The sequence below is a fragment of the Caretta caretta genome, chromosome 16, assembly GCF_965140235.1.
Source record: "Caretta caretta isolate rCarCar2 chromosome 16, rCarCar1.hap1, whole genome shotgun sequence".
NCBI lineage: Eukaryota > Metazoa > Chordata > Testudines > Cheloniidae > Caretta > Caretta caretta.
In genome coordinates, this window is record NC_134221.1 from 20,836,484 (window position 1) to 20,863,758 (window position 27,275).

Below are 27,275 nucleotides of genomic sequence, written 5' to 3' on the forward strand. Positions count from 1 at the left end.
AAGCACACATTCATTTCATCCAGGCTCCACCTCCACTCCTTGTGTTAGGGACATTCCCATGCAGTTCTGGTCGCCAGCAGCTCCTCAGTGGGGAGCACTGCCTACCTGGTTTGGTTCAGGTACTTTAGTATCTTCCCCCCCACCTCCTCTGTACTGTGTGTTAATTGCATCTAGCCTCCCTCCCCACTGCCTCTGCTATCCCTGAGAGAGAACTTTGCTAGTAGAGTTTAAGGAAATTTACTGCGATCAGAGCCATGTTTGGGAGCCTATGCCCTCTCGCTGTAAGAAATCATCTGCTCTAAAGTAGTTTTAAATTGTAATTAATTCAATTAAACCACTAAGAGTCAAGAGGAAAACAACGTGGGCTGGCTGGCTGGCAGCACTGAAGTGAGGGACTGGCAATAGGAAATGCTGCTTGCAGGGATATCAGTGAAGCACAGGTAGGACTGGGAGGGTCACAGTAGTCTCTCTTATCAAGTGCTGTGGCAGTTTGGTGCTGTGGACCCAGATCCACTAGGCACTTGTGACCGAGGGGGTTGCAAGGGGCTCTCGCCTAGTGGTCATGGTTCACTATAGCGACTGTTCCACCTAGTGGCAGTAGTCCAGGGCAGCAGTAGTCCAAGGAACAGGGGAACCAGGTGAAAGTGGGCCCTCCCTACTCCACTGGGTTCCAACACAGGGCCCTGTGAAGCTGACTCGGCTGCTCACCTATCTTCATGTGGTGTTCAGCTTCCCTGGGTCACTTCCTACTCCAGTCCGCCTCCCATCTGACCACCGCCCAACCCTGATGGTCTGGGAGTATTATTGCTGTTCCTGAGCTCACCACCAGCGACAGTCAAAACATGTTGAAAGGATCAGAGACCGAATGCCAGAAAGCATCACTAGTTTGAAGGGGAAAAACATTGTAGCAGGGAATTGTCACAAATATAAAGGGAAGGGTAAACCTCTTTAAAATCCCTCCTGGCCAGAGGAAAAATCCTCTCACCTATAAAGGGTTAAGAAGCTAAAGGTAACCTCGCTGGCACCTGACCAAAATGACCAATGAGGAGACAAGATACTTTCAAAAGCTGGGAGGAGGGAGAAAAACAAAGGGTCTGTGTCTGTCTGTATGATGCTTTTGCCAGGGACAGAACAGGAATGGAGTCTTAGAATTTAGTAAGTAATCTAGCTAGCTATGTGTTAGATTATGATTTCTTTAAATGGCTGAGAGAAGAGCTGTGCTGAACAGAATGACTATTCCTGTCTGTGTGTCTTTTTTGTAACTTAAGGTTTTGCCTAGAGGGATTCTCTATGTTTTGAATTTAATTACCCTGCAAGATATTTACCATCCTGATTTTACAGAGGTGATTCCTTTACTTCTATTAAAAGTCTTCTTGTAAGAAAACTGAATGCTTTTTCATTGTTCTAAGATCCAAGGGTTTGGGTCTGTGGTCACCTATGCAAATTGGTGAGGGGGGGATTTTTACCAAACCTTCCCCAGGAAGTGGGGTGCAAGGGTTGGGAGGATTTTGGGGGGGGAAGATGTGTCCAAGCCACGTTTCCCAGTAAACCCAGATAAAGTTTGGTGGTGGCAGTGGAAATCCAAGGGTAAAATAATTTTGTACCTTGGGGAAGTTTTAACCTAAGCTGGTAAAAGTAAGCTTAGGAGGTTTTCATGCAGGTCCCCACATCTGTACCCTAGAGTTCAGAGTGGGGAAGGAATCTTGTGGAGGGGCAGGTGATCCTAAACTTACCCAGATCCTCAAGAAACCCTTCCATTAGCTTGTGCAAGTCCATCGCAGCTACACTGACGTCTCTTGGACAATTTCAGTCCATATTCATGCAGAACGGTAAGAGACTCCCCCAGAGTCTGGGCATGGCAGTATCTGCCCATATAATCTGCAAAGAGGGCAAGTCAGGAGCCTGCTCTATGCAGCTGAAGGTGGGAAGACAATTACTATTTTTCCTCTGCACCATGGTACCCTACTCGCTGCCTGAATGCTCTACCCAGAATTGGGCAAGATATAGAATCCTTATTAATATTAAATAAGGCTACTAAGCCCTTAGGCTGTGCTTTGTATGTTGCATCCATAGATCTTGAGAAACAGACAGGAGTGTGATCAGTTTCGGGCTAGGAGCCAGCAACTCTAGAGTTCTTAGCCTACTTGTGACACTGACTGCTGCATACTCAGACCAGTCCCTTGAAGATGCATGAGCCAGAACAGAATCCTGCTCTCTCACCTGAAGCTTTGTATCTCTGTAGGGACAACAGGCATAACTCCCTCCTCGCCTTATTTCTTTTTAATTGGTGAAGTCAGCAGGTCTGACCGAATGTTCCCAGGAAACAGATCAGAGGAGTAAGAGTGGGGGCGTGGTTACACTCACTTTACTGAGTATAACTGGACCTCTGTGCCTTGGTTTCCCAATCTATAAATGGGGACAGCAATACAGACGTGTTCACCTGACTGAGATTTTCTGGGGATTAACTAGTTAATATTTGGACAGTGCTTTGAAGACTCCTTCCTCCCCTGTTCAGTTTCTTGCATTTACAAGCACTAGAAAGACATCCCCTAATTTAAAACAGAAAAGACATCCTTTCCATTTTTCACTCTTCTTCTCCCCTGCAAACCTTGCCTCACCCCACTCCTAGACTAAATACATACTAGGCCTAATTAAATAGCAATTAACAACGGGGGAACCATGAAGGAATCATTCCCTTTTGGGGAGATCAAGCCAGCAATCAGCACAGCTTGTTACAACATAAACACACATTTCACAAGCTGTAGGTATTTTTTTTTAAGACTGTTAACACTGGGCATGTCATTACAGCCCCACCTCCATTTGCCTGTGCTCGTCATAACCTTAAATGACGAGGGCACTGCTGTCAACACCATAGGACCCCGTGCAGCTGTTGGAAAGTACAAATCATCAAGGCTTCTGAGCACACCCAAAAAAAAACAGAGCACCTGTGGGAAAAGATCTCTTCCACATTCCAAGAGGCCCAAGCATTCTCTCCGAGCCATTCCATTCGTGGGACCAAATCAGGAGGGATGGTGCTGAGCCGTCTGAGTGGCTCAGGTAGCAACAGTGGGAATCAAGGGCACAGTAAGCGTTCGTTGCCCTGCCCAACTCGATATTCCCCCACCATTAGCATGAAGGAAGCAAAGGTCTTGCCCATCCTTCCTTGCAGGCTTTCCAGGGTGCTACTGTTGGATTTGGCTATTAGGCCAAACTTGAAGCCTATGCACGGATGCATTGAAGTGATCAGAGTCACTGCGCACCAGTGATCTACAGTCAAGTCAAATCAAAGCCAACAAGGGAGGGCAGGGAAAACCCATCTCTGTATCAATTCTCTCTTACGCCTGATGGCCCATCCAGGCCATCGTAAACAGGGCACCAGCGAGAAGTACTGTAGGCTGGAGCCTGTCTCAGCTTTTTCCATCGTCAGTTTTCCCCTCCTGGTCTCAGAGATGGTTGCAAAAGAGACGGACCATTTAAAAAATACCCCCAAAAGGGTGGAGGGGGAGGGGAGGGAAACCTGACCTTTGCTAAAGGCTTTGGATACAATCCCAATGGTGCTTAACCTGGGGAGATGTAACACAGGGATGTCTGTGAGTAGAGGGGACAGCAGAGAGGCAGCCTGCTACAGCTGCACTTCGGTGTGTCACTAAAGATTTATCTAGAGAGATGCTCTAGTAGGACTGAGCACAGGACTAGACTCCAGGAATTACTAACTGCTAATCCTGGCTCTGACACCGACTTACCAGGCAGACTTAGGCAAGTCACCGTCAGAGTTTCCCCGTCTATATAACAAGGGATACTGTTGACCTACCTCCCAGGGGACTTGGTGAGGGTAAATATTTGCAAAGTGCTATGAACCGTAGAAGCCAGGGAGATGCCCCAAATACAGCACCAAAAGCCACATCAGCATAGGCAGAAATATCTGATCTGCACTGGAATGTTCTCCACAATGTAGTTTCTAGGACAGTGGTTTTCAAACTTCTTAGGCTTCGTACCTCTTCCAAAACATGTAGTCTACCGTGTACCCCAATCTAAGATGGGTCATAATATACCTATGAAAAACAGAAAAGAAAAAAGTCTGTAAAGGAGAAGACAATGCGTTGTCCGCCATTACAGGATTTTTCTCGCGTACCCCTGACGACAGCGCATACCCCAGCTGACCCTCTTCCAAGCCCAGGGCAAGAGGCTCTCCACAGTAACAGGACTTGTGATGATTATATATTTAAAGAAACCCCCATCTAATACAAGACACCAAACCCTAGGGAGGTGGGAGTAGAAGCCACTTTTGTTCTAAGTCTAGCGGCCTTCTGATTGGCACCAGATTCCTAGATGGATGATGACCCTTCATGCACTAGGTTAACAACGTGCTTCCTGCCCCCTGAGAAAAGGCTGTACGGTGTCTTCAGGTTTGTTTGTTTTTTGACCAATTTGTGGGGCTGAATGCCCACAAACAACCCAACAACAACAAAGCAGTGCACACAGTCCAGAGCTCATAAGCAACCCAACAGCAAAGCAGTACGTACACTGGCTAGGAGAAGCTATATTTTTAAAAGGCGACATGTCAGTTTGGAAGGATTTTAGTTTCATTTAATTAATGCAAAACTCCCAACTTGTGCCTCCTACACGCAACGATTCAGGTTCCTCTTTGCCCAGATCTTTGGCTGCCCTCTGCTCCACTTCCCTAGTACCTTTCAGGGGCCTGACTGCTGGGAACCTGGAAGTCCTTTTCCACTTTTAAATTGCCCGGCAAGTCCCTTGTGGATCGAGTGGTGGTGATGGCTTTCTTTCACCACTTCAGGAGCGTTGCCAGACTCAGCTGTCACCCCTGCAGATGCCTTCAGTGCTTGTGTCATAACCATAGGGGTAGCCTAAATTCCTCCTTACCTGTGAGGGGTTAAGAAGCTCAGGTAACCTGGTTGGCACCTGACCAAAGGAACCAATGGAGACAAAAGATACTTTCAAATTGGGGCGGGGGGGGGGGGGAAGAGGTTTTGGGTTCTTTGTTTCTGTGGCTGTTCGCTCTTGGGACTAAGAGGGACCAGACATCAGTGTTCTCCAAATCTTTCTGAACAAGTCTCTCATATTTCAAACTTGTAAGTAACAGCCAGGCAAGGCGTATTAGTTTATCTTTGTTCTCTCAACTTTTCCCTTTGCTAGAGGGAGTTTTATCCCCGTTTTGTTGTAACTTTGAAACTAAGGCTAGAGGGGGTTCCTCTGAGCTCTTTGAATTTTCTGCTACTCTGTAAGGTTAACTACCAGCCTAAGTTTACAGAGGTGATTCTTTTACCTTTTTCTCTTTAAATAATTTTTTTTTAAGAACCTGATTTTTCCATTGTTCTAAGACCCAGGCACTTGGGTCTGTAGTCCTTTTGTAACCAATTGGTGAGGATATATGCTCAAGCCTTCCCAGGAAAAGGGGTGTAAGGGCTTGGGGGAATAAGACTCCAAGTGGTCCTTTTCCTGATAGTTTGTTAAATCACTTGCTGGTGGCAGCAATCCCAAGGCAAGAAAGGAATCTGTGCCTTGGGGAAGTTTTAACCTAAGCTGGTAAGAATAAGCTTAGGGGGTCTTTCATGCAGATCCCCACATCTGTACCCCAGAGTTCAGAGTGGGGAAGGAAACCTGACAGCTTGCCACATGGACTCTTCTAATTCCTGGTTGTTGTGCATCCCAGTAAACTTCAGCAGTGCCTGTATGCCATGCTGAGATTAATAAAGCAAAGGCTCTGTTACACTCATTCTTCAGACACTATATACTCAGGAATCACTGAAGGCATCAATGAAATGCAACCTCTTCTGGGGTGGGACACAGCAGTTGTTTAACAGGACACAGCAACATTACATGATTGTTTAGGACAAAAAGCAAAGAGAGTCCTATCAAATTGGAACTCCAGAATGAATTTTAGTTTGGCAGAATATAACTGCTCTGGCATTTAGGCGGTACACTACATTAACATCCCCGCTCTTACAAAGAGACCACTGACTTTTAAAGGCTACAAGTTACAAGAACTTTGATTTTGCATCTTAAAAGATCCTTTGTCCATAGGCTGATGGGTCAGCATGCATACATTCACTTGGAGAGCATACATGTTATACTTGGGACAGACAAGTTATTGGGCTCAATACAAGGGTAAGTGCATGAAATTTCATGGCCTGTGCTCTACAGGGAGGCCAGACTGGGTGATCTCATGGTCCTTTCTCACAGGGTCCTAGATTCCAGGCTCCAGTCCGAGCCCAAACATCTACACTGCAATTAAACAGCCCCTTAGCCCACGCCCTGCAAGCTGGAGTCAGCCGACACGGGCCAGCTGAATGCTTTTAATTGCAGTTGCAGACACATCCTCATGGTCCTTTACCGTTCCCTCTGCAGCAATCCCAACCATGCTGACTTGACTAGGGCCCTTATATTCCCATCTTCCCATGAGCCAAACCCTGGGTTTCACAGCCTGACGCGCTCCCACATTCTCTGACCCAGGTAGTACAGCTCCACTTCACTTTCCCTTATCTCCAGCCTTGGGTGTTAGTCCAGCCTCAGGTATGGCTGTGGACTTACCTTTGCTTTCCATTGAGACAGCCTTTCTGCTCTGCATTATGAAACACTGCCCTCTGCTGATCATGTCTCAAATCACATCACAGTTCTTTTTCTGCACTTTCACAGCCATGGCAGGACCGTATTCTGAGATACCAATGCATTGGCACCTGAATTGCAAGGAGAGCAGTAAGTAATGTACGTCTGTGGTGCTCACGAAGGCAATTATCTTAGATTCCAGAAACTGGAGGAGATGAGGGAAGAGATGCTAGTTTCTGCGCAATTAATGTTGCGGGAAGTTTTCCATTCTATCAAATCAAAATCCACCCCAAATTTCAGACATTATTTTCCGCATGTGTAGGTGTGCCCTTGGGAAGCTGGAGGAACACACAGAAGAGACTGATCAAAAGAATCCCTCCACCAAGCAGTACTCAAAGCAAAGGTAAAAATTAACACCAAGGACATGCCAAGAGTGGACCAGCATAGACAAGGGTGCTGGTGCCTAGTTTATGCTTTAAGCAAAATCTAATGCCATGGGAAGGACTCAAGTTTCTGGAAGGTTTGAAGCAAACTAGACGGTTAGAGAGTTAAGAGCAGCCAAGGAAAGAAAAATAGGGTGGTTCATTTCTCTGTTTGGGTTTCTCCTCTCTCAGGAGCAGCTTGAGCTGGAAAATCCCATTTCATTTTGTTCACATGGCATTACCAAGAAATGGTACCGTTGAGTATCGTTGGGGAGTTAATTATTTCAAGTCAAATTCCGTCTACTGATGCAGCTCCCATTGTCTTCATTAGGAACTGCATCCATGCATGTGGGTGTAGAATTTGGCTTATAGTTAGAAACAGTACCTGCTGGCCTTTATAGGATGTACAAAGCCTGCACTAGCCAGTGCAAGCTACGTAAAGCTCATATCCATGCTAAACATCCCCAAGATGCAGGGCTGAGAAAAAGAGAGATGTTGCAGAGGAAATTATGGCACCCTAAGTTGGGCTGTCACCAGGATACAAGGTTGAATATTGTTACCCTTGTGAAAAAGCATCATACAATGAGCACGAACAGCCAAGGTTCCATTTCTCTGTCTTATCAAACAGCACCTGCAGCAGAGCCCCCTGAACACCACTCTGGACAAAGGCTCAGTATTATTCACCATCTTCTCAGTCACCAGCTGCACTGTGCGTTAGAGGTGTCATCCAAGCACCGGCCCAGCCCAGCCTGTAAAGTAAGACAGGATCACACCACCAGGTGGTAGGACAAGAACAGAAGCTACAGCTACCCATGGACATTAATGTCAAAGGCTCCAGAGCCCAGGAACGACAGGAATTGAGAACTTCTTCACCAAGTAAGAAAAGATAACTGCAACATTAAGCTGTGCTTGCATTGTCTTAAACTAGGAAGTTGGTCCCTTTCTTTCATAGGTTTTGCTCTGCAGGAACAACTACACGGAATAAAGCTTAGAAAGCAGGTGGGCAAATCTTATTGACCACATCAGCTTTTTATTTTTTTACAGAATCTAGCACCAACATAAAAGGATTTTCATAATGCAGATCCACAGCTCTGTGTGAACAGAGGCATGGGCCTTTCATGAACTCATCCTCCACAGACCCAGTATTGATCACAGAAATTGCAGCAGAATAATCACGTACAAATGACTTCCTCTAAACACAAAACCCACACAAGTTGGGCATATATAACACAACTTTATTGTATTAGTACTAGTGTAGCCTGATCTGCTTTACAGTGTTAATATCAGTGTTACTTTATTCCTTTAGAAAGGGTGTGCCTTTTAGAGGGCAAATATATTTCTATTCAGGTCCCCCCTCCCTCTGTGTATCAGAAATTAATAAAGGGAATGGCTAGAATTCTAATTACTTTGGGTTTTATGCAGCTGCAACATGCAGATTGTCCTGGATTGTATTTCCTTTCACAGTCAGGGGAAATAAAAGGTACAGTGGATCTGGTTACTAGCAGGTAACCTTAGCCTGACAGACCTACATACAACTCTGCCTCTTCAGTTTCAGACGTGGCAATATTGCTTATAAATGTAAAAAAAAAAAAAAATTCACCTAAAAAGGCTCCAGCGATCCTGACAGCACACAGAATTTACTGGTACCATGCAGGTAAGTGCTTTCTATCGTTTAGCTACAGTACATGGTGCGGGAGGAGACCATTTAGAATTGAAAATGTTACCGTGGGTCATCAGCTACAATAGGACTGCACTGACTCCATCCCACTTACTAATGAACATGCCAATAGTAAAGTAACTGGAAAGTCGGTTAATTTTAGTTATTTATGCTAGAAATCATGACTACAAAAAAAGCATGAAAAAGCAAGTCCATATCTACTAACTATGGCTTGTACAATTGTGTTAAACTAAGAGGTGGAAGTCAAACAATAAATGACGTTCCCCAGGTAAATAGCAGAAGCCCCATCCCTTAGGATATTTAAAATGAGACCAGGCAAAACATTAACAGACATACAACAGGACACAGTCCTACATAGTATGGAGATCATCTAGATGAAATGATCAATTTCTTCCAACTCTAATTTCTGGCATTCTGAATGAGAACGAGTCTCTGTAATTAACAAGTCTCACAGACTTTCCTCTTTAGTTCACAATAATTCAAGTTATGGGCATTTAAATGTCAAAGACTGCTGCATAAAGCTTTTAAAATTATCCAACTCATGCTGGAGCATGCTGTGAAATCTCTTGGGTCATTAGGAACACTGACACCAATAAGTTAGACCAAATTCAGAAAAATATTAGCATGCTATTGTATGTTGCATTTCCATATGCTGAACAAAGTAGGCCTGACAGACTAATGGGCTTATTATCACACTTTTCATCCATGGATCTTTTAGCCCTTCACAAAATGTGGGCATCATTCTCTATTTCACAAATGAGGAAAGTAAGGACCAAAGAGGAAAGAGTAATTTGTCCAAAATAGCAGAGCAGAGAAACAGAACCAGGCTGTCCTGGCTCCACACTAGCCAGTATCTTCTGAAATAACTACCTTTAGAATCAGTTAGAGGTAGAAGTGAATGTCCATCTCTTCTCCAGGTGATGTTCTGCAGACTTCGGACACACCACTGGTGTTTTATTATATTCAACATCATGCTCTTCCATGCTTTGCTGTTTGGAGGAGATTTACTGGAGGAATACTTTCTACATTCGCTACCTGTCACCTACACGGACATGAAAATTCTCAAAATCAGGGAGAAGGCCAGGAAATTAGACATGGATCCCCTAAAGACCAATATGTCCAAGTCTTACATCATCAGCAGTTCAGAGGTCTGCTCAGATCAAGAGGTATTTCTGCTTGTTATTGTGTGCAGCAGCCCAGAAAACAGGACAAGGCGTAACCTGATTAGACTAACATGGGGGAATGTGACAGGCATCAGGGGGTATGCTGTGCTTATTTTGTTTGCTTTAGGAAAGCCAGCTTCAGAAACCATCCAGTTAGACATCAGTGAAGAGTCTCAAAAGCATGGAGATATCATTGAAGGAAACTTCCTTGATTCTTTTGAGAATCAGACACTGAAGATTGTGATGAGCATGGAGTGGACTGTAACATTCTGTTCCACTGCAAGGTTTGTTCTCAAAACCGAAGAAGAAATGTTTGTCAACATTCCAAGTTTGGCTGAATATTTGCTTAGCTTAAGAACACATCTTGAGGATATTTACATTGGAAGAGTCATTCATCAAGATATGCCTGACAGAGACCCTCAAAGCCAGAGCTTCATTTCTCTCAGTAAATATCAAGAAGAGTATTACCCAGATTACTGTAGTGGAACGGCTTTTGTCATTTCCCAGGATGTTGCTCGGAAGATATACGTTGTTGCCAGGGAAACACCAGTTTTTGTTCCTCCTGACGTCTTTGTTGGAATCTGTGCTAAGAATGCTGGCATCATACCCATTCAAAATTCTAGATTTTCTGGGAAAAAGCACATTAGATACAATCGATGTTGCTACAAATTCATTTTCACCTCTTCTGAAATGAAAGATGAGCTATTTAAAGAATGGAGGGAGATAAGCGATGGGAAAGACTGCACTTTACTGGAAACTTATTATGGGCTGGTGTCCTGCAGAGTACTGACCTACTTTGACAAGTTTAAACATTTTAACATAGAAACAATAAACAAGGAGGCTTTGCATTTTACCAATTAAGATTTTAACTTCTCTATGTGAAGAAGCTGTACTTACACCTTTACCTGTCATCTTCCCTGTTAGAAAGTTCATCTGACCTTTCGCCTTTTGCTTTGAACATTTCCTCTCAAAGTTAGTTTTTAAATGTGAAAGCTCCCCCCACCCCACCCTGTTCTGACAGTGAATATTCCTGATGCTAAACAAGGATCTGTGTTTGAATTCAGTGATTTAATTTATGATAAGGAGTGCACTGGATGTGCCTTTTTTCACATAAAGGATGTAGAACTGCATGCAATTCTTATTCTCTAAGTAAAAGCTGTTTTAAAGAATTGGCTGTTTTTTCATGTTGTCCAGTTGTTTGCCCCTCTATGCAACTACTTTTGTAGTTTTGATCCAATTTGACTGAGTGATGCATCATTCAATCCCAAAATATTTTGCAATCGTATCACTCTCCAGTGAAAATGTAGCTACCTCTGCATCCACTTAACAGTGTAGGACAGGAATGAAGAACAGAGCATCCAGTTGAAATTACCAGGGGAACAGCTTGATAAGCAGATTTTACACAGGAAACCCAACCTAACTGTCCTAGTAGAACTGCCTTGTATTTAATGATCACAAGCAGTCATGACCTCAGTTTATATTTCATTCAGAAGACATGGCCTATAGCAGCCCTGTACTACATTATGTTGGAATATGCGGGTCAGCATTGAATCAGCAGTAAGAATGTCACCTAATGTCTGCCACCACTTCCTGTAAAGCCTTAAATTCTCTTTGGAAGTCTCTCATCCAAGTACTGGCCAGATCCAATCCAGCTCAGCCTATGGTTGCTGACAAGATCACAGTATACCATGGAATGGCTGTGATGGGCACAGCCTATTTCCTGTTGTGAAGAGAAACACAAATTGTAGATTTTTGGCAGGTTTGCAAAAAGTGCCATATCAAATTCTCTAGGTATTTATACCAATCCTCCTGGAGTAAATGAGATTCATTATACCATATATAATTGTACACACTGAACTTTTGCTCTTATCATATTCAACACCAGAAACATTGAAATGGCACTAAGGATTTTAACTTTATGTAACACCACTTCCATAAAAGAAAGTCAGTGTAATTAACTCATAACTGTGCCAGCCCCACGTAATCTAAGACCACTGCAAATGATACATAGTCCATTAGTTAGCAGAGAAGACTCAATGTCAGATTTCAAGAATTATGATGGACAGAAAAAACAATCTTCCCACATCCTAGCCCATGCATCATTTGTAGATGAATCTCTGCGACATCTACACCTTTGCCAAACTGGGCATCCAAGCAGATCAGTTTTTTAAAAAGTAGATAAACCATTAAGTTTAAACAGTACTTTAGAATCAGATTATGAAGGTCTCTGCCTAAATAAAACAAGACACTGGAGAACAAATCAGATGAGACAGCATGGGGATTATTGAGGATGAGAAAGCAGCGAGTTCAGATTTTATTTAAGGAGGGGAGATAAAGAACTTGTCAAAGACTGTTGCAGACATAAATAGTTTGCTATGGTGGGAAATTTTTGGTAAAATACCTCTCCCTCTTTCAGCTCTACTGGTGGGAACGCTCGGGTAGACAAGCTCCAGGAGGCATTTAAGGGGCTGTCATCTAACTTTGCTCAGAGCAGCTCTAAGCAACAGAATGCTTAAAGCAAAGCAGCTGGGGAATTTGTGGCAAAAGAGCCTAGTAAAACGATGATTCATGGACCATGAAATCTGGTCTCTCCCCCTCTCCCCAACCCCCGTGAAATCTGGTCTTGTGTGCTTTTACCCTGTACTCTACAGATTTCACAGGGGAGACCAGCTACCCTTACTTCTGCACTGCTGCTGGCAGTGGCGCTGTCTTCAGACCTGGGCTCTTGGCCAGCATCTGCCGCTCTCCAGCTGCCCAGCCCTGAAGTCAGTGTCGCCGCCAACAGCAGTTCAGAAGTAAGGGTAGCAGTCCCGCAACTTCCCCTACAATAACCTTGTGACCCCTCACAACTCCTTTTTGGGTCAGGACCCCTACAATTACAACACCGCAAAATTTCTGATTTAAATAGCTGAAATCATGAAATTTGCTATTTTAAAAATCCTATGACCATGAAATTGACCAAAATGGACCATAAATTTGGTAGGGTCCTAGCGATGACCAAAGAGCAGCAGGATAAAAGTTGTGAAGCTAAGGGAAGAGCTGCACTCAGATCTTGGACTTAAAATTGCCAGTTTTGTTACATTGGTCTTATATGATAAGTTGGTGAAAAAAATTCCACTGAAACCGCTTTTTGACAGAAAATTGGGTCGTTGTCAAAACACTTTTCAATGCAAATCTGCTTTGGGCCAAAAACTTTTGGTTTTTTAATTAAGTCAAAATTTTCTATGGATTCTTTTTTCATTGATATTTTCAATGGTGAAAGGGGACCCCTCTCCTTTCAGACACACACAGTTTCTGAACAGTTCTAATAATAAGCAGGTAAAGAGTGTGTGAAAGAACACATTGAGTCCTCAGCTATTAATTCAATGCAGTTGCTCTGGCTAGCAGGACTGTCAGAAGTTCACTTTGGAGCATTTGAAAGAAGAAGGCTGTGGGAGTTTGTGCTTTACTTAGGGCTCATTTACATGGGGACATGGCAGAAAATTAAGCCCCTTTATGGACAAACGTCAGAATTAAAATGACCTGAATTCAGTTTAGTTTATTTCACTTTGAAGTGAACTAACTAAACTGAATTAAGGCCATTTTAATTCTACAGTGGGGCCTAATGCAGTTTAACTAATCCATTTTAAATTCACACCTTAGTTAGTTCAGTTTAACTGAGTGTTGCTATGCAGACAAGCTCTTAACCTCTGAGATTTTGCCCAGTCATTTTCCTGAATTCTGATTGCATCACTGGTCTTTTTTTCTCTTTATGTACCTGCCACCTACTACTTTAACACCTGAGGAGAAAAAATAGTTATTTTATTTCTCATCTGTGCAAATTATAGGCTATCAACAGCATGCAAGCCACATGGCTTTGAGGAAGGAGTACAGAACAGTGCTTGAGTAGCTAGTGGTAACTCACTGAAGGATCAGTCTCTGCATTTGTCAGAAGGGAGGAAAAATATATATACTTTTTGCTCAGAATTAAAGTGAGCGGTAGCTTTCAGTAAAGCTCACCTAAAAAAAAAAAATGTATAATACACAAACATGAAAACATCTCTGTGGCATTGTAAAAGATTGTATTAGACAAATGTAGCATATGCAGCCAATGTTCCCAAACACTGGTATACACAGTAGTTTTCATAAGTGACAATTGCACGTGCTCACACTTATCACATAAAGGAAGAGACTTGTGAATTGTAGAAAAGTTTACTGAAATGTCAGTACACTGTCCAGATAGCTACCAGCATACAAAAACCACTTAACATAATAAAGTTAAACTAGCCAGCCCAAGTGGAAGGTATATTTACATTCTTTTCAGCAATTTTTAATATTTTAAATTTTTTCCACATGCAGGATTTCTGGCATTTTTGGTGCCTTCACTGTGCCAATGGAAAACAGTCATTAACCACTCCCACGTAAAAAGTGAAACATAGCTAATATTAGCCAATACAGTCTGTGCAGAGGTAATGATATCTAAGGTGTTTATTGGGCACCTACAAGCATAGGATTTATACGCCACTATTTGCATAATCTTGAATGAAAGAATCTTTTTTAAAATTCCAGTTCCTAAGAATAAGTGACAGACATGTTACATAAAAAGTTATTCTGCATTTAAATAGTATATTACTCATTACCTTTCCTCTCCTCCCCCTAACACTCTAGCTTTTCTAAGTCCTCTTGCACCTCGCCTCACCATTAAAAGGTCCTGCACCACAGCAATCATCTGGCAGCAGACAGCTGGATGTTGTTTCCTCTGCACCCCAATGCCATTTCTCCCTGGCTCAGCCAGAGGGGTGGCTGCAGTGCAACCAAGGCATCCTATTCATTTGCCCTGGTTTGGGGGACAGGGAAATGAGCAAGCTACTTCTGTATGGATATCCAACTGCATATTCTTCTTACTACGTCCTGTGATTACCTTAATTTTCATTTAATACATTTTTCGAGTATTCCACAGATTTTATTTTTCATCCTTGGAACTAAAATAGTACGTAATTCATGGTCTAAAATAAGACAGAAGGAAAAAAAAATATATAATAGTCTTGATCTGTGGACCAAAATACATTACACGGCCCATCTAGTCTGGAATCCTGTCCTCCATAGTAGTCAAACTGTTCTTCAGAGAATGTGTAAAACCTATGTGGTATACCAAATTATAATAGGCTATATAGCAGAGATCGGCAACCTTTGGCACGCGGCCTGCCAGAGAAATCCGCTGGCGGGCCAGGATGGTTTGTTTACCTGCAGCGTCTGCAGGTTAGGCCGATCGCAGCTCTCACTGGCCACGGTTCACCGTGCCAGGCCACTGCAGGTTGGCCACCACTTCCTGCAGCCCCCATTAGCCTGGCACGGCGAACCACGGCCAGTGGGAGCTGTGATCAGCCAAACCTGCGGACGCTGCAGGTAAACAAACCATCCCGGCCCGCTATCAGATTTCCCTGGCGGGCCACAAGCCAAAGGTTGCCAATCCCTGGGCTATAGCCATGAGTTACTTCCTCCATGGCTAAATTTATGTCCTTAAACATAAGGTTTTATGCTCTTATCACTTTTATTCTAACTAACATTAACGAAGTTTGGATATTATTTAAAAATAACTTAAAATTTTTTAAAAAAAAAGCAGCTTCCAATTTGGTTTAACACTCACTTTATCAGACAGTATCTTTAAAAATTTAAGATTTTTCATGTTCACCTTCCACATAAGATGTAAAGAACATTCAGAACTATCTGTTTATACAAGACTTACATCCAGCAAACCAAACTGGAAAAAAACAAAATTCTTTTTGCACCATCTCCTGTAGGCATGAAAGCCCCTGAAAGTAGCTAGTGTAATTGTAATAAACTAGACCACAGATAGCCATGATCAGTTAATTAAAAACACACTTTCCATTCAGGTGCCATGTCCTAAAGAAAAAGCTACTGTAGCATTTGATGTTATGAAACTGCTTTTTTCAAGTGTGATTCAGTGAGAAAACACGATGGGATCACCAAGCAAACAAACACTCAACTTAAATAAAGACCAAAAATTTCTGCAAAACAAAATGCGTATCAGCTGTTAAACTGCTTATACAAGTCAATTAGACAATGTTATTTCAAAAGAATATAATAAATGTACAGGAAGCGGATTTAGGTACACTATGATTCTTTAAAGTAAGATATGCTGTGCCCTATGGTTGTTTGAGAATTACTCTCCTGACTCCTAGTTATTTTCAGATTAAAACAACTGAGTCAAGTGCTTTCTAAAGTTTCTTTCATGAGGTTAGAGCCCCTAAACTGGAGCCATTTTGGACCAACCACTGCTCCAACAACACTGGATTGCTAAAAAAGAAAAATGCAATGACGTGGATATTATTCTGCCCCTTCCACAGCAGTAGCAGAAACAGCCTTAACATAATAAGGACCTTCATGAAGATATGCCCTCAGCCTTAAGTAGTATTGGTTTCCAAATATTTCAGCTATTGTTTTGGAATTTACAAGGGCCTTAACCAGTTCATATTTGGCATCCTTTGAAGCTTTGTCAGGTTCCACAGATCTGTCTACAATATATTCCACAAATCCTGGACTGTCAAGCATCAGTTTCTGTGCCCATGGTTGGTTTGCAATAGCCTAAACATCAGGAAAAGAAAAATAATCAGGTTTGGATTTTTTTAATATGCTAATACAATACGCTGATTGTTAAGCTATCATCAGGGATAAGAATACAGCTGAAATCGGATATGCAGTCTGGGCAACCGGAGGATGGAGACTAGAATAAGATGTTGTGGATGTCCAATCAAGCAGTAGTATTTTAATACCAGACACAGATTCTAGAGTTATTTTTCCCCTTTAGATTGTAAGTGAATTATGGATCATCACTTTTGTGGCACCAAACAATGAGGAGAGGCTAAAACTTAATTCATTTTTTAGTTTACAAGAGGATATAAAGTGCAGACCAGACTTGTTTGGTGCCCACTTTGGATGCTATTTGGGTTTCGGTCTGATATATGAGTGTTGGACACTGAAGACAAGCTGAAATATCTCTCACTATAGATTTGTATACAGAAGTCAGTCTACAAAGATAGTATTTACACACATAACCTGATGCTATCACTAGGAAAGGAATTTACAACTTCTGGTCTCATTAAAAAAAAGGAAACTTACAGTAAACACTCGTAAAGCCCCACAGTGGAGATCAGGGAATGGCTGAGTACTAATACTCCTGAAGAGTTCCAATGGCTGGCTAGATAATGCAGCAAACCAGGATTCAGTCATTCCTAGTAGGTCTTCTGTTTGCTGGTCTGGCTACACGTGGAGAGAAAGTATGAAAGAGGCCAGAAACATTGTGATGAATACTTTTTGCATTTTTAATATTCGTTCGAGAGTCAGGAAAATTATAAAGGAAAAAATCAATTTAAAACTAAGCCACCTAGCCAACAACAGTTTAAACAATGAATTTTAAGTATCAAAATTTATTTTTCCCCACTTATGCAGTTCACTTTTTGTATTTCACTCAGTTTGGAGGGTAGAATTTTCTAACGGATTCTTAGGAGTTTGACTACTGCTGCTGGAATTCACAAGGCTGCAGGGGAAATTTAAATGAGGATGCTTCACTCAAATGAAAACAAATCTTGAAACCATTTCTATTTACGTTAAAAGGGGTGGGTTACACAACCTAATTAGTACATTCTGGTCTTCAAGTAGTTTTATAATGTCCCTTTAAGCCACAAGTATTACACTACATGCACTTTCCTTTTCACTGTAAAGTTGTCCTATTCTGAGCGAAGTGACAATTTCACAGAACTTCAGAACTTTTCATTCTGAACACTGAAAACAGCTATTATTTTAACAGAAATGTTATCATATATCTGCTAAGCACACACACTTCACTTACATGAATTAAAACCACGTTACTCTTCTTCATTAGCAAATACAGTATTTTAAAAAAAATAAGTTTGAAGAGTTCATTACAAAAATAGTAAACCATTAAGAAACCTTGCCTTAGCCTCTACAAAACACACAATAGTATCATTTCTCTACATTTCAAACAACTTACTGGCAAGTAAAGAAGAGATGATATGGCATCCAAACATCGAAGTCTTAGCTCTGCTGGGGGATTCTTTGCTTGGTGCCCTATTCTATTTAACAGATGTTCAAATCTACTCCCTTTGAAAATAAAAACATTAAGAAATGTTCATTTGTCATGCACATTCCCAACATACTAATAAAATCTCCAGTAACTTCTGTACTATGTCAAGTTATTAATATTACAGTAGACTGAATTAAATGCTAGAGAAGAGCGCTGGGATGCACAGCCTGAGCAAAAGCAGTTCTAGATATACCATACTGACAATACATATAGCTGCCATCTGTTGGTATGGATATTCACCAAACTGGGTTAGATTTGAACTGGTAGTGAAAAAAGTTCTGTATCGCATTTCGAATCCTCTGGGCCATTTTGGTCAGCTATTTCATCTTGTACTAAAAGAAGTCCTATAATCTTCAAAAACAAAGTGATGTTACCAGGAAACACACAAAAACATATTCATCTATGTCTGTAGGCAAAAGATGTATATTACATGGCTCTATTTTCCTCGTCCTTTTTAAGAAAGCATATCATGGAAGAAAGATGAACATCTCCTAAAATTACAGTGCTGTTGTGGACTTGCATTATGCTCCCACTGCAATATGAGGAATTCTAGCTGACAGCCCAAGCTGCAGCTCTGACACTGCCATGTGTTTCATGAACATGGTTTGATCACAGCTAGTAATGCCATATATATATTAGGCTCCTCTTCAGAGCCAATAGTATTTTCCTCTTCCCCTATTCTTCCACACCCTACCAAAGTTAAAGAGAGACTGTGCATAGAAATTATCCTGGTTCTTTGCAGTTATTAAAACAAATAGAAATCTTTGGTAAGTAAATATATTTTAAAGGTCCCTTTCCCCACTCCTGAGTGTGAAAAACCCTCAGTAAGCGCCCCTTTGTCTATTAGAATATAAGAGAAAAAACTTGATGCAAACCAGCTTTCTGTAAAACCTGTTTTCCTTCCACATTTGATCCCAGGATTGCAAGCGTGTCCACAGCCACTCCAATCATGGTTGGGTCATGGCCTTCAGCCATTCCAAATACTTTTTCCATAAAGACGGGATATTGTTCACAGATCTGCTGTGGGCTGTCTACAATAGCCAGATTTCCAAAAAATTTCACAAATCCTACCAAAAGGAAAGCAAGAAACATTCAACAGAAAGGAAAAATAACTTCAGTGGCATAATTTCAAGTCAATAACCAGGAAAAGATACCAAAAGACTTTTACCCGAATGGCATAATTAAAGTGTGTTGAAGATAAAATTGTTCAGCTGTAAAAAAGTGATATCACTGTGAAAGGACACCACTAGATAAAGCCAGTATTTTTAAAACAAATGTGTATAGCACAAGCAGAGGCAGTGCAAGCTACTCCTACATGCTTAATGGACATCTAGACAAGGATAAGAGATTAAGTGGTGTTTTTTTAACCCTCTTATCCCAGCCTAGACATGCCCCAACAATATACTTCAACTTTGCTCTAGAAGTAAGAGAGTTCATTTTCCATCACGCACTTAATCCATCACCTCTCTGCTGAAGCTGTAACAGCACAGCTTCCTTGCGTGTGTGAAATAGACATCTGTCTACTAATAAATGGGCTGACCCAAGCACCACTAAGTTCCACATAAAAGTTACACACTTATAGGTGGTTTGATCCTGAATTTCAGATCAAAGTTGCAATTGCTTAATATTCAAGCAGCATGCAGTTCATTCATATTCTCCACTCTTTATGATGTTTCCTTACATTTCAATCACCTTGGACAATGAAAACAGGACTAGTCAGTCTCATTTTCTGATTCTCAAAAAAAAAAAAAAAAAATCACAAAAATATTTCACTCTCAATAAGTTCAGGAGAACATTTCTATTAAAAAGTATATCCCAACTTTAAGAGAAACAAAATGATTTCTACCAGAAGATGTTTTAAAAGACCTTCTTTTACTGCAAGTAACACTTCAGATTACTATAACTGAAATATTAGAGAAAACGTATGGGTAGGGTTTGTGTTTGTTTGGGGGTGAGGGTGTTTGACTGTACACTAAAGTTTTATAAGATGCAGAGTTTCTCCCGCTTGTGCAGGCGTTTCATACAGCAACAGAGGGGAAACTTACATTTTAAAAAATAGTAAAAATATAATCTAGTTTTTGTCGTTTTTCAGACATATCTGGGCAGTGGAGTACCTCAAACTTCTTTGAATTTACATTTTTTAAACTGACTAGGTTTCAAGTTGTTGGGGTCCTTTTAATATCTTGTTTAGCAAGACAACAGCAATGCTTCAACTGTGTGCCTACTATACCTGACAGCGACCCTGTAACTTTTATCTTTTCCCAGTGATCTTATGTAAAGAAGGCAATCATGTTTTAGACCATTCATAAACATTTCAGGTACATATACATTTATAACATTCTTACTTTCAAAAATACACATTTCCTCTCAGGACAAAAAGCTCAAAGCCCTTAGTTTAAACAGTTCATTAGAGGTGGACAACATTACCCAATACTGGAAACAATCAATGCATAACATCACCTGGCAAATAGAAGCCTGAGAAAGGATCAGAATCTGCCCCAATGATTATATTGGAAATTTTATCAATGATTCCTTGCTGCGCAAGATATTGACGTCCATGCTTAGTGTATGCCAATGAGGTCACCATCTCTATACTGGTAGCTCTATAGAAGATAAAGAATAAATGCTCACCTGGCCTATTTCATATCCTTTTTAAAGTAACCTAAATATCTAGATAATCTCAAAAGATTGATAAAGAAAATATGTTTTAATATTTCAAAGTTATCATTTTAAAGGTAACATGCTCCTAATATTTATATTGCAATAGTACCCAAAGAAAAAAAATTTTTTTTAATTTTCTTCCAACTAAATTTTTAAAAATAATTGACCTGATTTGTGTGGGGTGAGGCCCTGCATGCATCTCTGATTAAATGATCAAACTAAGCTAATCAAAGTGAGACCCCCAATCCTGAATCAGAATCAACTTTACTTTCAAATTTAGTTAAACCAATATTTTGTTAGTGTTTAATTCTCTCCAGTATAGCCTCTTGTGTTTGTCTAGCAGTACAAAAACAAACTTGAACAGAGTTATGATTTCCTCCTCCCCCTCGCCAATTAGAATACAGTTGTAATCCAATGCCTTTTAAATATTTTTTTATGGATCCTTGTCTGGAAAACAATTTAAGTACAATCTCACTGTCAACATACCTGACCAGCACATCATCTCCAGTCAGTTCTTCAATTAGCTCAGATATTAGTCCACTGTTCGCACAGTAATTCAAAGAATCTGCAGACACCGAAGAAATCTCAACAATTAACTAAAAAGTAAGCACAGGAAGGGCAGGTGTATAAAAGCATTTGTGTAAGACTGAGTGCTTGCATACCACATTATGATTATAAAGTTATACAGACCTATATGTTACATATTTCAAACAGAATTTTTGCCTGAAAACATTACTAATTAACCCCCATCTTGCTTTAAAAGCTTATTTCACTAATAAGTTTTCAGATTGCAGCATGTTTTTGATTTCTTCTTGCATCCTGCTTTGTTCCCTTTGCTCTGCGAAAAATGCCAGCTTCTCCATTCCTTTCTCTTCCTCACACATTTTAAGCTTTGTGACTGCTCCTTTGCCACCCACATACCTGAAGCTATACACCTACTCTAATGTATCTAGTAGGGCTGTCGATCAATCACAGTTAACTCACACAATTAACTCAAAAAAATTGCAATCACATTGTTAAACAATAGAATACCAATTGAAATTAAACATTTTTGCATGTTTTTCTACATTTTCAAATGTATTGATTTCTATTACAACACCAAATACTAAGTGTACAGTGCTCACTTTATATTATTTTTATTGCAAATATTTGCACTGTAAAAATAATAGTATCTTTCAGTTCACCTCATACAAGTACCATAGTGCAATCTCTCTATCGTGAAAGTAACTTACAAATGTAAAATTATTTTTTGTTACATAACTGCACTCAAAAACAAAACAACGTAAAACTTTAGAGCCTACAGGTCCACTGAGTCCTACTTCTTGTTCAGCCAATTGCTAAGACAAACAAGTCTGTTTACATTTACGGGGGATACGGCTGACAGCTTATTTACATCACCTGAAAGTGAGAACAGGCGTTTGCATGGAACTTCTGTAGCCAGCACTGTAAGGTATTTACGTGCCAGATAGCTAAAGATTCATATGCCCCTTCATGCTTCAGCCACTATTCCAGAGGACATGCTTCTATGCTGATTATGCTTGTGAAAAAAATAATGCGTTCATTAAATTTGTGACTGAACTCCTTGGGGGGAGAATTGTATGTCTCCTATTCAGTTTTACTCACATTCTGCCATATATTTCATGTTATAGCAATCTTGGACGATGACCCAGCACATGTTCGTTTTAAGAACGCTTTCACAACAGATTGGTACCTTTTGCGTTTTGTCAATGTGAGATTTCTAAGGATATATACAGCACTCGACCCAATGTTTAAGAATCTGAAGTGCCTTCCAAAAATCTGAGAGGGACGGAGGTGTAGAGAATGCTTCAGAAGTCTTTAAAGAGAAACACTCCGATGCGGAAACTACAGAACCCGAACCACCCAACCTTCTGCTGGAGGCATATGACTCAGACAATGAAAATGAACATGCGTTGGTCCACTCTGCTTTGAACTGATATTGAGCAGAACCCATCATCAGCATTGACACATGTATTCTGGAATGGTGGTTGAAGCACGAAGGGACATATGAATCTTTAGCACATCTGGCACATAAATATCTTGTGACGCCAGCTACAACAGTGCCATGCAACCGCCTGTTCTCACTTTCAGGTGACATTGTAAACAAGATGTGAGCAGCATTATCTCCTGCAAATTGTAACCAAACTCGTTTGTCTGAGTGATTGGCTGAAGTAGGACTGAGTGGACTTGTAGGTTCCAAAGTTTTACACTGGTTTTATTTTTGAATGCAGTTATTTTTTGTACATAATTCTATATTTGTAAGTTCAGCTTTCATGATAAAGAGATTGCACAACAGTACTTGCATTAGGTGAATTGAAAAATACTATTCTTTTGTTTTTTTACAGTGCAAATATTTGTAATCAAAAATATAAAGTGAGCACTGTACACTTTGTATGGTGTTGTAACTGAAGTCAATATATTTGAAAATGTAGAAAACATCCAAAAATATTTAAATAAATGGTATTCTATTGTTGTTTAACAGTGCAATTAATGTTTTTAGTCACTTGACAGCCCTAGTGTCTAGCTCTCACCATCTTAAATACATGCCTGCCCCCACCCCCCACCACTCATTTCCACCAGGGCTTCACATGTTAACCCATGGTAGTGATTCACCATCAGCACTCCCCATATAGTTTTTTTTTGTTTGTTTGTTTTTTTAAAGAGATGCACCTGTCTTTATTTGATTTATAGTAATATCTATAGATGTCCATCCTAGGCTCTGGGCCCCCATCCACCATAATTTAAAAACAAAATATAATAGAGAACAGCCCATAAATATCCTTCAGACCTTCAGCCCACCCCATTTCAAAAGCCTTTGAGGGGTTTTTTTGGTTTTTTTTTTTGGCTGGGGAGGGAGGGGAGAGAAGAAAACTGATTCATAATTTCATAAAGAATTATGGTGTGCTCCTTTCCCACCCTCACCCCATCTTTCTTCCCTCCAGAATTGTGCGAAGTTTGCAAATCAGTTAAAAATGACAGATATGTTCCCTCTCACAAACACCCCATTCCGAATTACAATGCACTAGAGTCGTGGTGTCCTGTAACTTAAACACCAAGAACTACATTGCTCTTACCTCATATACTCTGTATCGCACAACATCACTTGTTGCCATGACATTTTTCAAGTCAACCAAAAAACTGCTTGCAAATAAAGCCTCCAGCCCATCTTGAGTCTGTGCTATTCTCGACAGTGATTTGATAGCCTACAAATAAAGGCAGTGGTTTGTGGTAATACAGACAAATACACACACACACCGTAGCGGAACCAATTGTAGAATGAAAAAGCAAGATCAGAAGAGTCAGTTGAATTGTTCTTTTCCAATAGGCTAAATAATACATAAGACATCTAGAGCTATGCTTTATCAATGGGAGAAGACTGAAAATTATTGGTCTCTCTGCTGAGACCGGCAAGAGTGCTAGTTATGCTGGTTTCTGTGATGTGAACAAATCCTTTAGGAATCAGACAAGAGACCCCATCAATTCACTTCAGACGAGAGTTACCAGATAGCAACAACATGGGTGTGTTAGAAGATTTTACACAGAGTGACTTCAGAGCCTAAGACACTTAGCTGCTTTTGGAAGTTTTACCCCAAGGCTGATCCCGGTTTCCTGAGCTATCCAACCCCCCACTTCTCTATTATCCAAGAATAATCAAGGCTGCTAATTCAGACACTATAGATACAACATAAAATGCTTTGAACCTTTCTATTAGTGTGAAAAAGAAAAAAGCTTTTATTGTTTGCAACACTTACCTCTTTAGCTACAGCTATTTTCTCTCCACCAATGCAATAAATGATTTGCCTTAATAATTCAGGATTATTGAGAATTTCTCTTACAGCATCTGAATTTTCAACTATTCTTCCAACCTAAAAATTCAGTTGAACATATAGTATTAGTCTGTTTCCACCAGATGCAAAACCTCAACATGAAAAATTTCAGCAAGTCTATGCAAGATTTCTAACTAGAATCTATATACAGCAATATGGTGCTTTTGTCCTACTTTGGTACTGGGAGGTAAAGAATTAAACTGTAATATAAAAAAAGTGGTAACAGATTAAAACTAGCCAAGACCGGTCAAAGATCTACCCTACTATTTACTATTTGAATATAGGAGTTACAGTCCATACCTGGGCTATCGTAAGAAGTTTAACTGAATCATCAGGATGAAAGAGTCCTTTTTGAAGTTCTTCTCTGAAGTTTTGAATTACATACAATGGATCCACTGCCTGAAGAAACCGCTCCAAGATAGAAACACATAAAGCAACCTGTTCTCTGTTTGAAAGGGAAGGAAAAACACCCCTTAGCTCAGTGGTCCCCAAAACATTTCAGAGTCACACCCCCTCTTACCCCTGTCCGCACACACACACCCCGGGAGCGGGACCGCAGCTCGGGGGGGGGGGGGGGGATGACATGGATGGGGTAAGGGGGCCAAGGCTAGGGCCACAGCTGGGGACAGGACTGGGAGTAGAGCCCTCGCTGGGGCCCTAGGCATGGGGCCAGCAGACAGGGCCCCAGGCACAGGGCTGGGAGTCAGAGCCGGCAGTCAAAGGGCACTCCCCATGGGGGCTGGCCCAGGCCTCAGCCATGCCCCCTTAAGGGGGCACGCCCCACAGTTTGGGGACCTCAGCATTAGCTAAAGAATTACCCATCCACAGAATTTAATAATTTAAGGCAAAGAGCAACAACTCTGAAACTATTTGCCACCAACTAAGCTTTGTCACCATTCTAAATTTTGCAGCATAATCTAGATTTTACTACTACTACAGGCCTATGCACTTGCAAAACAACTTTGTACTGCTCCGATTCTATTTCCTGGCAGCCATAACTGCCGCAGTTTATATCACTGTAAATAAATAGCACCTTCCATGAGCTTTACAAATAACCACCCAAAAAAACCCAAATCCCAACCTCCTTATGGAGTATCGTCCCCATTTTACAGATGGAGAAACCATGGCAGAGAGAAGAGATTTGCCACAGGCCAAACAATGATTCAGGGACAGAGCCATGAACAGAGGGAGCCCCAGGATCCCAGGGCTGTGGCAGTGGGACCCTATCCCACAGGGACACCCAGCACCTCAGGCTGCACGACAGCGAGGAGCAGAGCACCCCCCCCCCGCCCGCCATGACACCCGCTGCCCCACAGCGCCGCCCCGCCCCCACCCACCACACAGCGCCCCAGGTCCACGGAGGCAGCCTGAGGTGCCCCCCGTACCTCAGTGATGCCGCATCGCCCACCCCCAACGCCAGGCCCCTCCTCCGGGTGCCCCCATCGCCCAGGCCGCCCCCGCGAACCTGTCGTTCACGTTGAGCAGAGCGAAGAGGCTTCCGAGGCGGATGTCGGGCGCCCGCTCCCGCAGGGCGCTCAGCGGCAGGGCCTGCACCGCCACCCGCAGGGCCCGCAGCTCCTCCAGCGGCTCCTCCAGCCGGGAGACCCGGGCGAGGAGCTCTAGCGCCTCCGCCGCCATCTTGGGACCCAACCGCGGGAGGGAGGGACTAGTAGTATCGCGAGAACTCCCCTAGCAACCACGCTGGGCGTAACTAAGAGGCTCCTTTCGCGTCCGGCAAATTACAAACAAAATGGCCGGCCCCCGCCGCTCGCTGGTTGGCTGCTGTCAGGCGAGGGGCGGGACTAGTCTGGCAAGTCCGCCCCGTGGCCTCCTGGCCAGGCCCAGGGCGAAGTGGTCCGCTGGGGCCAGGGTGGCGACGGAGGTGGCCGGGCCGGGCCGTGCGAAGACGTCTCGCCGCCCCCCCCCGTCACTGTGGGGTGTTAGTGACGTCACGCCGCGCTGGCCCCTTCCCAGGGGTGGCTGCAGGGGGCCCCTCCGAGCCCGGGCCCCAGGGAGCGGCCCAACCACAGGCTGCCAGACCCCAGGCTGCGGCCGGGTGCCCCACCCTCCGGGCAGCCGCTGCCGGGGGGTCACACAACACCCCGCCGTGGCTTCACCACGCCAGCCCCGCGCTTCTAATCCTCCCCAGTACGAGTCAGGCTCTTAGCCCCGTAACCCCCTTGCTCGGCCTTGCCTCCGTCAAACACAAAATAAACCCGAACACGAGGGCGCTGGGTATCCAGGGAGCAGCCTCCCCAGCCCGCTCCTTCCCGCAAGCCTCCCTCGCCGCGCGGGCAGAGCTGTGGGGCGCCATCCCCAGGGCCTCAGCTGGCCTCGGACAGGCGAGCTCTCCGCTACCCGCGCATCTCGCTTAAGGCACAGGGCCAGACCGGCTGCCTTTTGTTTCAACTCAGCTCTTTACACTTCGCGCAAGGGCAGTAAACAAATAAGTGCTGATGAATGTAAAATGAAGGTACTATCTATCCGCTGCTGAGCTAATTAGATGATAACTAAGCCGGCGGCTGTGCAGGAAAACTCTACGGCTGGGGGTGGCGGGGGAGAAGGGAATTCTCCCTCCATACTGTGGAGTATCAGCACAGCTGCTCCCTTGCCCTCTGTTTGGGGGGAAGAGGGGGGGATTGAGTAGTAGAGTTACGCAGTTGTAGACCCATTGGCCTTGCTTGTCCTAGGCACCATTGCAAAGTGATGTGCAGGGGTACAGACTTTCCTTATCCAGGCTCTCCCCACTCCCTTATCACATGTGTGCCCTGCAAGTCTGACAGTACCGTTGTGCTGAGGATGGTCTGTGCCTGCAGGGGAGGTCGGAGTAAGAGG

At 42.5% G+C, this 27,275-nt stretch overlaps 2 protein-coding genes across 2 annotated transcripts; one reads left to right on the plus strand and one right to left on the minus strand.

Annotated features, from left to right (window-relative positions):
* The first annotated feature begins 9,331 nt into the window (after nt 1–9,331).
* On the plus strand, nt 9,332–10,877 carry B3GALT9 (beta-1,3-galactosyltransferase 9). Its single transcript, XM_048823055.2, has one exon. It carries the CDS (start codon nt 9,588–9,590, stop codon nt 10,689–10,691), a length of 1,104 nt encoding a protein of 367 aa, XP_048679012.1. The 5' UTR covers nt 9,332–9,587; the 3' UTR covers nt 10,692–10,877.
* A 4,562-nt stretch (nt 10,878–15,439) lies between these two features.
* PSMD5 (proteasome 26S subunit, non-ATPase 5) lies at nt 15,440–26,118 on the minus strand. The gene is made up of 10 exons (XM_048823054.2): nt 25,906–26,118; nt 24,741–24,885; nt 24,366–24,479; nt 23,688–23,816; nt 21,082–21,191; nt 20,395–20,537; nt 18,810–19,001; nt 17,842–17,951; nt 16,950–17,090; nt 15,440–16,415 (listed from the first exon to the last, which is right to left on the minus strand). The coding sequence occupies exons 1-10, from the start codon at nt 26,076–26,078 to the stop codon at nt 16,158–16,160; spliced, it is 1,515 nt and encodes a 504-aa protein (XP_048679011.1). The 5' UTR covers nt 26,079–26,118; the 3' UTR covers nt 15,440–16,157.
* Nucleotides 26,119–27,275: the final 1,157 nt, after the last annotated feature.

Excerpts from the sequence above, each read along its gene's own strand:
- B3GALT9 (XM_048823055.2), top strand. The coding sequence starts at position 9,588 with ATGTTCTGCAGACTTCGGACACACCACTGGTGTTTTATTATATTCAAC.
- PSMD5 (XM_048823054.2), bottom strand. The coding sequence starts at position 26,078 with ATGGCGGCGGAGGCGCTAGAGCTCCTCGCCCGGGTCTCCCGGCTGGAG. Across the intron at positions 21,192-23,687 it reads TGCGATACAGAGTATATGAG|TTAATTGTTGAGATTTCTTC; the intron begins GTAAGAGCAATG and ends CTTACTTTTTAG. Across the intron at positions 20,538-21,081 it reads GGAGATGATGTGCTGGTCAG|AGCTACCAGTATAGAGATGG; the intron begins GTATGTTGACAG and ends TATCTTCTATAG.